We start from the raw sequence: 12,406 nt of genomic DNA, 5'->3' as shown, positions 1-12,406 counted from the left end.
TTTAAACTGTTAAAATGTTGAAATATAAGTGCAATAAATAATCATAAAATATGTTCTCATTTGTTGGTTGATGAACGTCAGCTACCCGAATATTTGCCAGGGCATTCTGAACACATTAAACTACGGTTAGAGCGAACTCAAAAGGACGACTTATTTTAGTTCGTTATATCCGTTGTTCGTTATACGTATTTTGAGAAGTATATATACATCAAGTGGCCGGGAAACAAACTAGTTCGTGATAAGGGTATATCAGGCCATATACAGCGTAGCCCCTGCATTATATGCCAGGATAGTCAGTCATCCTGACACTCTTTTCGTGGAAACAATAGCAGAGCATATGTATGGAAGATGCCGTTGTTCGTTATACGTATTTTGAGAAGTAGATACACCAAGTGGCCGGGAAACAACTTGTTCGTTACAAGCGTATATCAGGCCATATACAGCGTGGCCCGTACAATATATGCAAGGATAGTCAGTCATCCTGACACTTTTTTCGCAGAGCATATGTATGGAAGATATCAATTTCTTTCCGTTGTTCGTTTAGTTTATTATCCGTGAAGATCTGAGTTAGACATGGTCTTCAGTAACACATGTTTGTCGTAAGAGGCGACTAACGTGATTGGGTGGTCGGGATCGCTGACTTGGTTGACACATGTCATCATATCCCAGTTGCGTGGATCGTTGCTCATGATGTTGATCACCGGTTTGTCTGGTGCAGAGTCGAGTATGTACAGACCGCCGCCATATAGCTGGAATATTGCTAAATAAGGCGTTTAAAAGGAAAAAAAGAAGGAAAACAGAAAGTGATGAGTCAATTCTATGTATGCTAGTGACTCCACTGGTCCACGGAACTATGTGCATTATAACTGCATTCTCATCACCCTTGGGAGTATACAACCCAAGCTACATTCACCATAGCACTTCCTCCTGGCACTGGCCTCAGACGATGCTACCTGTAGCATCACGGGATTCAGAACTGGAAGGATTGAAGACCTAGAAACTCTCAAGGGTAAACAAAGCTTAGAGAATGTTGGCATGTACAGGACCATCTGTCAACAGAATTTGCACTGACATGATATACGCGGATTGCCGTTATAATATACACTACAGAGATTCCTGTAATCTCTCTTAGAAGATAAAGTTGAAACGCTTAGGATGGGGATTCGCGTTGTGTCATTATTTCGGGAGAGTGAATGAGTGATTGTGTGAGTGAGTGAGTGAGTGAGTGAGTGAGTGAGTGAAAACCAGTCAAGCGTACAAATACACCAAGAATAATGCTGCACTACTACTTTATTCATAGGACGTCTATATTTCCCTGTACACCACCATTAAGATAATAGCACTGAATATGCCGGCGCATATAGCAGAGATTGCATTCACTCGAGCACTTCGTCCATAAAGGAAGGCTTTCTCATAATCACCAGCACGATAAAAATCGCGAGACTGAAATCAAGATCGATTACTATTAGTTATAAACGAGCCAGTATTAACAATGTTCACTTATTCATTCAATATACGAGAATGTCATTTTGTGTAGTAAAAGTTACCTGCCCGATACTATCCGCTAGTTCTGGCCACATAATGATACACCCTGACACCCTGACAGCTCTGTCAACACAATAATACCCATCCTGATACACTCTGACAGCTCTGTCAACACAAGAATGCTCATCCTGATACTCTGACCGATCAGTCAACACAATAATGCCCACCCTGATACTCTGACCGATAAGTCAACACTATAATGCCCACCCTGATACTCTGACCGATAAGTCAACACAATAATGCCCACCCTGATACTCTGACCGATAAGTCAACACTATAATGCCCACCCTGATACTCTGAAAGATCAGTCAACACAATAATGCCCACCCTGATACTCCGGCAGATCTGTCAACACAATAATGTCCACACTGATACTCTGACAACACAATAATGCCCACCCTGATACTCTGGCAGATCAGTCAACACAATAAGGTCCACCCTGATACTCTGGCAGATCTGTCAACACAATAATGTTCATCCTGACACTCTGGCAGATCAGTCAACACAATAATGCCAACACTGATACTCTCTGACAGCTCTGTCAACACAATAATGCCCACCCTGATACACTCTGACAGCTCAGTCAACACAATAATGCCCATCCTGACACTCTGGCAGATCTGTCAACCCAATAATGCCCACCCTGATACACTCTGACAACACAATAATGCCCATCCTGATACTGACAGCTCTCACAACCCAATACTGCCCACCCTGATACACTCTGACAACACAATAATGCTCATCCTGATACTCTGACAGCTCTGTCAACACAATAATGCTCACACTTACACGACGGGCGGCACTGATGGCACAAAGAGCCACCAGGGGACAGAAGAGGCAGGAGATGTAGGCCAGCTTCATATGGTCAGGGGGCGGATGGGCTGGCGGCTCTGTTCTTGGGGGCTGAACTGTCACAACCTGTTAACGTGCGTTACACATGGTATATTACACAGTCTTAGTTATGTAATTCCAGACTAATCATATCATCATAGGAATGTTGTAGTTTACTCATTGAACACACACTCACAATCTCCTGGCTAATTCCTTCTATAGACATATTATCCCTTCACTATTGATGGAGACATAAACGTAAGGACACTGGTCACAATTTGCGTGAATCCGAAAATGTACCCAGAATAGTGTAGGCAGAACAAGTTGGTTTAAGAAGCAATCCATAAGTTGGTGCGAGACCTATTTTTGTGTAATGAAAAGTTCAAGAAAACATATCAAGAGTCAGTCTCTTTCATTGAAGTTCCAGTCAAGCACAAAATAGCAGCTGATAAAGAATTCAATTCATGTGATCATCCAACTCCAGAAACAACAAAATGTAACTAAATTATGACATAAATCTCCTATTTGGTGAAAGGAAGACTAACATTCTACACACTAAGTTAAGACGTTCATGTAGTTCTTTAAATGCTGATCTTTTCCGTGTGGATGTATCACACTCCGACAGTAAAGCTTGCCTTTGTGGTGCTCCGTGGAAGAGGCCAATCATTTCTTTTTAAAATGTCCAAAGTATCTCAGCGGCCGGTTTGATTTGATACAAGGCTTTGAAATCCTAAAAGTTAGCTTAGATATAAACACCATTCTGTACGGCAGCCTTAGTCTTCCACAAACTATAAATGGAAATATTTTTAGTCACGTCCATAAATAAATTGTACCTAGTAAGCGTTTCAATTAATGTGTAATATGTCTTGCCTCTGTTCATTATCCTTTACATGTATTTTTTCCATGTAATTGTCGAGATGGCGTTAATAAGTCAATACTGAATAAAATATGTTCAAACAAACAAACATAAATCTTGACCCATACATCAATACCATTGTAACAAATATTCATTGCACTATGTTGTCACTAGCAAAACATTTTCTTTCTTGTCCCAGGATCGGTGAAATGATTAGATCAGAAACATCTACAGCAGTCTGAGAATGGACCCGTGAAGATCCGGGTTAGAATTGATCTTCAGTAACCCATGCTTGTCGTAAGGGGCGACTGACGAGATCGGGTGGTCAGGCTCGTTGACTTGGTTGACACATGTCATCCGTTCCCAATTGCGCATATCGATGCTCATGCGGTTGATCACTGGATTGTCTGGTCCAGACTCGATTATTTACAGACCGCCGCAATATAGCTGGAATACTGCTGAGTGCGGCGTAAACCAAAATACAAAAAATATAAGGTAAACAGGAAGTGAAACTTCAATTCTATTGCGGCGTAAAATAAACTCACTCACTCAGTATGAGAATGCTACCGGTGCCCACAAATTGTCAATCGATCAATGAAGTTTATTTCGTAATTCAGGCCGCACGGCCCTTAGTACAAAGATAAAGTATATTTGGTATCAATTCCAGAGTGTTACATCTCTGTCGATCTCATTTTGAAAAGCTACTTTGCGCAGTACATTAATATCACAATTCGATCATAATTCTACCATTGAATCATAATTGAAGGCGCTACTCTGCCAATATGTGTATTTCGACATAAGAACACTGTTCTTCACAACCGTACGACATTGACTTACTCACCGTCACTGTGTTGGTAGAGGCTTGCGTTCCACTCTGTTGTGGAGGTTGGGCGTAACCTGACACAGGTGGGGCGTATCCTTGCATGGGTGGGGCATATCCTTGCATGGGTGGGGCATATCCTTGCATGGGTGGGGCGTAACCTGACATGGGTGGGGCGAATCCAGCCGTGGCCTGCCCATATGAAGGTGGGGGACCTGCAATAAAAATATCATGAATAGTGTATTAGGTTGTAAGTGTGTGAATGTCACCTTGCGTGACAATCTGTAGAATTTCTTACCCATAATTCGCCAGTCTGTAAATAATCAGGGCCCCGTTCCTCAAAGCGATCGCTAAGATGATCTTAACTCCCATTTTTTAACATAGACTTACGACTGTCGTAGCTACGATCGCTTTGAGGAACGGGACCCAGGATTAGACAACTCACAAATATCTCCTACATGGTGCAACCACCTAACCGAAAAGTGCTGGAAAGTGCATACGGGACCAGACAGGTTTGGTGACGGAATGCAATGTGGGCTGTCATCTCCCATACAGAATTTACACTGTAAATTTTAAGGGTATATAGTTACACAGATGAAATACTTTTGTTACACGATCCTCCCATTGTGCAATAAGGAAACATCATTTTTCAACAAGTCGGTAGGGGTGAAACGGTATACCGCGGTTTTAGTAGAACTGCGTTATTTTACCTTCGGTTCGGTATACCGTAATGCAATGCAAAAAAATCGGTATTTTCGGTTTGCGTACCGTCATGTTATTAACCTTTTCCAAAATGTCTAGAAATTGATTAATTTTGTCAAAATCTATGCGTTTCTTTTCTTTTCTGTACTATGATCATGTCTCATATACCGAACCGAAACCGACCAAACCGAACCGAAGGTCTTGTACTCAAATACGTACCGTACCGTGGTAAGAGCGTACCGTTTCACCCCTACAAGACGGCCAGCATTTTTGAGGAACACAACATCCAGGTAGTGCCATGGTCCCCAAGGACTGCAGATCTGAACCCCATGGAACATTTACGGGTGGCTTTGATCAAGGTATCAACCCCTGGAGATCCCGTTTAGAATTAGTCTTCGGAATCACAGCAACAAATGGAAAGGTGGTCAGGCTCGCTGACTTGGTTGATGCATGTCATCGTATCCTAACTGCGTAGATCGATGCTCATGCTGTCAATCACTGGGTTCTCGGCTCCAAACTCGGCTATTTATAGACGTGGTCATATAACTGGAAAATTCTCAAGTGACACTTAAACAACAAACTAACTAAGGAACTAGCTATAGCTTGGTATCCATAGTCGGATTCCGGATAAGCAGTTAGGGTGAGACCCAAACAGCATGTGGCCATCGTTAAGAGTAAAGCGGTGAGGCATGGTGACGTATGATCGTGCTCACGATATCAACCACTAGACTCATCACTGGTCAAGTCGTCCAACGATTTTCTATATCTGCTCTCAGATGCAGAGGCGAAGGTCAGTACCTTACAGCTTTGAATGAGTGAGTAGTGACGGAGTAAGTTGGGTCTTATGCCGCTTTTAGCAATATTCCAACAATATCACGACCGGGGAAACCAGAAATGGGCTTCACACAATGTGACCATGTGGGGAATGAACTCGGGCTTCAGCGTGACGAGCGAACGCCTTAATCACTAGGCTACCCCACCGCCCCCATCATTGAATGAAATGAAAAACCACTTTCAGACAAAAATCGGAAAACTTTTAAACAAATCGTTATCATCCCAAGTGTGCAAAATATTGTTAGACTTATTTCCGTTTTCATGCCACTTTTGAATCCTAAAGAAATCTTCACGCAAATTTAGAAACAGTATCAATTATTTTGGCTATACTTAGCATTACTGTATCAAGGATTACAAGAAGTTACATTCGGCTTAAAATCTTACTGGCAGTTATGAGATTTCGACTCAACAAGGTTTTGTTGCACAAGGGAAGACTTATCTCCCCTTGACCATTTACTGACGCGAGACATGTATGGATGCCAATGACGGTTCAAGTAATATTCTTACTCCTTCATCACGTGTGAGTGAGTTATTATTTAACGTCACATCGGCAATATTTCAGCAATATCGTGACGAGAACACTTGACATTAAAATAGAATATACATAGAGATTATAAGACCTGCCGACAAAGGACAGTAAAGCAACTAGAGTATCACTCATCACGTGTGTGTTTCTATTTATGTTTGAAGTCCATAAATGTCTCTCAATTTTGTGTAACATTTCTAACTGACTTCATTAACTGAAGGATCGTGATATCCCGTTGATAAATGTTAATTAATTCAAGTTCAAATATGAATGTATAGTGCAGATAAATATGATATCTTATATAACTGTAAAAGTGCTATAAGGCAAGTTCTTCAAATTCTACAATGGGTTATTTTATCAAAATTATTGTGGAAACTTAATAGAATTACTGAATTTTATTGTGTACATTGTGTAGATTTGCAAATCTAGAAAACTGGATGGTCACTAATAGACTCACTATACATCAAGTTGACATTTGACTTTGAGGAAAAATGCAACTAGGGAAATATTTTAAAATGTAATAGCTGCTTGGGAAATGTACATGTGTACTTATATTCACACACTGAACAAATAACGCCACTTTCATATGTCAGAAATTAATCTATCATACAGATGGTGAAACAAATATAGCCAATTCAGCCCATGCATGTGGCATGTCTAGATTACCACAGTTTCTGGAAATGAGGAAAAGGTTCTTTTTTATTATATTTTATGCATATAATTTAGGAACTGTCTTTTTCTGTAAAATATGTTCATTTCAGAATCTAGATGTTGAACCATTACTACTTCCTGGTACACACATCAGATAATTAATTAAATATATTAAATATATAGCTTTGTCATATAACTACCCTGACCATGCATGTGAAAACAAATTGTCTGAATACATTCAACTGTAACAACCTTCTGAAATGAATAAAAAATATCGACAACATTGTTGACATCTCCCAAACATAAACCAAAAATATCTACATATTTCTATCCATCTTAAAATAGTTATTCAATAGATTTTTCAAAATCTTTTAGTCTCGGTGATATAGAAGGTACATGTTCATCTTCTTAGTCTGTATTACTTCACTAATTCGGATATAGTAATGGAAAATCGTTTATTTCATTAATTTCCAGCGCCTTATATATGATGGATACTGGTACATATATTAAAAAGGGATGGCTGGTCTCAATCACACAGGCGCTAGTAGTATAATACAGGTCAATTATGATACACAAGTTAGTAGTATAATACAGGTCAATTATGATACACAAGTTAGGAGTATAATATAGGTCAATTATGATACACAAGTTAGTAATATAATACAGGTCAATTATGATACACAAGTTAGTAATATAATACAGGTCAATTATGATACACAAGTTAGTAGTATTATACAGGTCAATTATGATACACAAGTTAGTAATATAATACAGGTCAATTATGATACACAAGTTAGTAGTATAATACAGGCAATTATGATACACAAGTTAGTAGTATAATACAGGTCAAATATGATACACAAGTTAGTAGTATAATACAGGTCAATTATGATACACAAGTTAGTAATATAATACAGGTCAATTATGATACACAAGTTAGTAATATAATACAGGTCAATTATGATACACAAGTTAGTAGTATTATACAGGTCAATTATGATACACAAGTTAGTAGTATAATACAGGTCAATTATGATACACAAGTTAGTAGTATAATACAGGTCAATTATGATACACAAGTTAGTAGTATAATACAGGTCAATTATGATACACAAGTTAGTAATATAATACAGGTCAATTATGATACACAATTTAGTAGTATTATACAGGTCAATTATGATACACAATTTAGTAGTATAATACAGGCCAGTTATGATACACAAGTTAATAATATAATACAGGTCAACTATGATACACAAGTTAGTAGTATTATACAGGTCAATTATGATACACAAGTTAGTAATATAATACAGGTCAACTATGAAACACAAGTTAGTAGTATTATACAGGTCAATTATGATATACAATTTAGTAGTATAATACAGGCCAGTTATGATACACAAGTTAATAATATAATACAGGTCAACTATGATACACAAGTTAGTAGTATTATACAGGTCAATTATGATACACAAGTTAGTAATATAATACAGGTCAATTATGATACACAAGTTAGTAGTATTATAAAGGTCAATTATGATACACAAGTTAGTAGTATAATACAGGCAAGTTATGATACACAAGTTAGTAATATAATACAGGTCAACTATGATACACAAGTTAGTAGTATTATACAGGTCAATTATGATACACAAGTTAGTAATATAATACAGGTCAATTATGATACACAAGTTAGTAATATAATACAGGTCAATTATGATACACAAGTTAGTAGTTTAATACAGGTCAATTATGATACACAAGTTAGTAATATAATACAGGTCAATTATGATACACAAGTTAGTAAAATAATACAGGTCAATTATGATACACAAGTTAGTAGTTTAATACAGGTCAATTATGATACACAAGTTAGTAGTTTAACACAGGTCAATTATGATACACAAGTTAGTAGTTTAACACAGTTCAATTATGATACACAAGTTAGTAGTATAACACAGGTCAACAATGATACACAAGTTAGTAGTTTAACACAGGTCAATTATGATACACAAGTTAATAGTTTAACACAGGCCAGTTATGATACACAGGTTAGTAGTATAATACAGGTCAATTATGATACACAGGTTAGTAATATAATACAGGTCAATTATGATACACAAGTTAGTAATATAATACAGGTCAATTATGATACACAAGTTAGTAGTTTAACACAGGTCAATTATGATACACAAGTTAGTGGTTTAACACAGGTCAATTATGATACACAAGTTAGTAGTTTAACAAAGGCCAGTGATGATACGCAAGTTAATAATTTAACACAGGCCAGTTTTGATACACAAGTTAGTAATTTAACGCAGGCCAGTTTTGATACACATGTGAGTAATTTAACACCTGCCAGCTATGATACACAAGTTAGTAATTTAACACAGGCCAGTTATGATACACAAGCTAGTAATTTAACGCAGGCCAGTTTTGATACACATGTGGGTAATTTAACACCTGCCAGTTATGATATACAAGTTAGTAATTTAACACAGGCCAGTTATGATGTAAAATTTAGTAATTTAGTACAGGCCAGTTATGATACACAAGTTAGTAAGTTAACGCAGGCCAGTTTTGATACACATGTGAGTAATTTAACACCTGCCAGTTTTGATACACAAGTTAGTAATTTACCACAGGCCAGTTGTGATTTAAAATTTAGTAATTAAATACAGGCCAGTTTGGATACACAAGTTAGTAATTTAACACATGATAGTTATGATACACAAGTGAGTAAGTTAACACAGGCCAGTTATGATGTAAAGGTTAGTAATTTAATACAGGCCAGTTATGATACACAAGTTAGTAGTTTAACACAGGCAAGTTATGATACACAATTTAGAAATTTAATACAGGCCAGTTATGATACATAGGTAAGCAATTTAACACAGGCTGGTTATGATACACAAGTTGGTAATTTAATACAGGCCAGTTTTGATACACAGGTAAGTATTTTAACACAGGCCAGTTATGATATACAGGTAAGTATTTTAACACAGGCCAGTTATGATACACAAGTTAGTTAGTTAACACAGGCCAGTTATGATATTATACAGGTAAGTATTTTAACACAGACCAGTTATGATATACAGGTAAGTAATTTAACACGGGCCGGTTATGATACACAAGTTAGTTAGTTAACACAGGCCAGTTATGATATACAGGTAAGCATTTTAACACAGACCAGTTATGATATACAGGTAAGTAATTTAACACGGGCCGGTTATGATACACAAGTTAGTACTTTAACACGGGCCGGTTATGATACACAAGTTAGTAATTTAATACAGGCCGCTCATGAGACACAAGAGTGTAACTTAACACAGGTCAGTAATCACATACAGATCAGTAATCATGCACACGGCATTCCTTTCCCTCGTATGATTCTGTGTTACTTAAAACTTTACACATCATTTTTCAGTGATGACAATATTTTGGCAAACAAAAGATCAATTCACGATGTCATTCACACAATAAGACATTCTTAAAACTGAAAATATCGTCAGGGCACTTTGAATTACGATCAGTTGACGTCCTAGAAAATGAACCCCAACGCCTGAAGCCTACACAAGTGCACAATTTATCTTCCAGAAATGTCACATGTTGAATGTACAGAACTGATTGCTACAATGTCGTCTATTCAGTCATGGAACCATGTAAATGTTATTCCATACTGTTACTCTAATATTTCCGACTCGTCTACGAATTTAATAGTGTGTATTATTACTTACATGCCCATGTGCTTCGGTAAATACATTATGGACAGTTGTGAATATGAATATTCTTGATTTATTTAATAGGCTGTTAATTCTAGACTGTGGGTTTTGTCTCTGATTCGAGAAACAGCAGGATTAGTTTGGCGTACTCCTTCGTGTTTTCATGTCACGAACTTAGGATACACACATCGTCAAAATGCTTCCGAATTTCCTATATTAACACTGATGTTAGTAATGTCGCTTGGACAGTTGCTTAACAACCATTTGTAACAAATGAAGTAAATTTAAAAATTCAAAGTGAGTGCGATACCTATTTTACGCTATCCTGGTATAGAATCTATCTACTGCGCATCTAAAGATCGTTAACTTTGTCATCTGGTACTGAACATGGCCGAAAAACGCCATAAACGCCTAATGCTAAACAAAATACGTATTTCTTCCTATAATTTCTGCTTAAGAATGAATTGAAAACAACCTACCTACACTCATTATGTAAATCAGAATAGTTACAATATGATGTTTGCTCGTACGGTAGTTCAGTTTGACATCTTTTCATCGTTGACGTTCATAGATCAAAACGAGGCTTTGACATATTCACTAAGGTCAAGGTCGTTTGTACCTCCCGACAGTTCATTCAGTGCTTGGACGAAGGCTGTAGGTAGAGGACAAGTGAACATTTACATGACGACTAAGCGCTATCATTCTTCTTTCTTAACATTTGATATATTAATACACTTACACAGTTAAGAAACTTTTCAATGACCGAGGTGTCTAACTTTGTGAGAGTAAGATCAGATGTTGTTCTCAGCTGTTCTTACTTGCAGTGGAATCTGTGTTATGGATTGGAAATCTGTAAAATTGACAACGAATGATTTTGCTGTATATTTTGCTTTCCCAAATACCAAAGAAAATAGAATAAATAGTTTTAAAAGACAGGTCTTTTCTTCTTTTCCAGATGCAGATTTCGCATACCCACTCCTAAACAGGCAAACTAATGCAGAATCAAAGTTACAGATGTTTTTGTCTTCTTTTAAATTTTTTTTACGTTTTTTTTTAAAAACTGACTGACCTACCTAACTTTAGATCCCGGTGGCTACGCGAAACCCATAAAAATGCTGCCCTTACCAATTGCATTGGATTCTGTTTTACGTTGAAATGGATTTGAAAATACATGAATGTTTTGGGAAAAATATGAAGATATTTTGCTTTTAAGTCACTGATGAAAAGCATCTGTGTTAACACATGTCACACGTACTCTGCCAAACCGGGACTTGCAGTTATATAAACTTAATCTCCCGTACTTTACAAACCCATATACCCCACACTGAATAAAACTTAATACAATCGTCCTGATTTACTTACACTTTAAAAAAGATTGCTTTGCATTTAAATCTTGTCATAATGACATTTTATCAGCAGAAACTTGAACACCATCTTCATTGTCAAAACACATGATTTCATAATTTAAATGAAGTTATAATAAATAAAACTTTGACAGAAAAGTAATAGCATGGGGTATATATTCGTGAAAGTTACAACTGAACATAATAAACTGATCCCTTACCATGTACAGTGTGAAGGTTTTGTATTTCTTTGCAGACAGACAGTATTTCTTTGGGGAACTGAGTGATTAATCGGTTGGGTTGAGCGCCACCTAAGCGTTCAGCGTAATACACGACGTGTCAGTTTGGTGTCAGAGGAAGTGACGTAGGTCAAATTTGAAATATATGTTAATCATAGCATTTAAAACAATATATGATTGCAAAAGTCTAGATTTTTATTTTTTTTAAAGTATTGTCCAAACAGTGATTCGAACCATGTGTTTACTATGGTCTTTTTGTTGCTTTTTATCTATTTTGCTTCTGCCATATTGCTTTAAAGATGGGCTTCGGGTAATCAGAAAAATCCGCTAGAGG

The 12,406-nt window shown here is 37.1% G+C and overlaps 1 protein-coding gene across 1 annotated transcript; it reads right to left on the bottom strand.

Annotated features, from left to right (window-relative positions):
• Window positions 1–1,272: 1,272 nt before the first annotated feature.
• Window positions 1,273–11,081, bottom strand: LOC124253909 (metacaspase-1-like). Its single transcript, XM_046687761.1, has 4 exons — window positions 10,970–11,081; window positions 4,077–4,270; window positions 2,338–2,466; window positions 1,273–1,443 (listed from the first exon to the last, which is right to left on the bottom strand). The coding sequence occupies exons 1-4, from the start codon at window positions 10,977–10,979 to the stop codon at window positions 1,306–1,308; spliced, it is 471 nt and encodes a 156-aa protein (XP_046543717.1). The 5' UTR covers window positions 10,980–11,081; the 3' UTR covers window positions 1,273–1,305.
• Window positions 11,082–12,406: the final 1,325 nt, after the last annotated feature.

The sequence above is a fragment of the Haliotis rubra genome, unplaced genomic scaffold (genome assembly GCF_003918875.1).
Source record: "Haliotis rubra isolate DU_JTF1 unplaced genomic scaffold, ASM391887v1 Scf558, whole genome shotgun sequence".
NCBI classification, from domain to species: domain Eukaryota; kingdom Metazoa; phylum Mollusca; class Gastropoda; order Lepetellida; family Haliotidae; genus Haliotis; species Haliotis rubra.
This window is presented reverse-complemented; position numbering and strand designations above follow the sequence as displayed.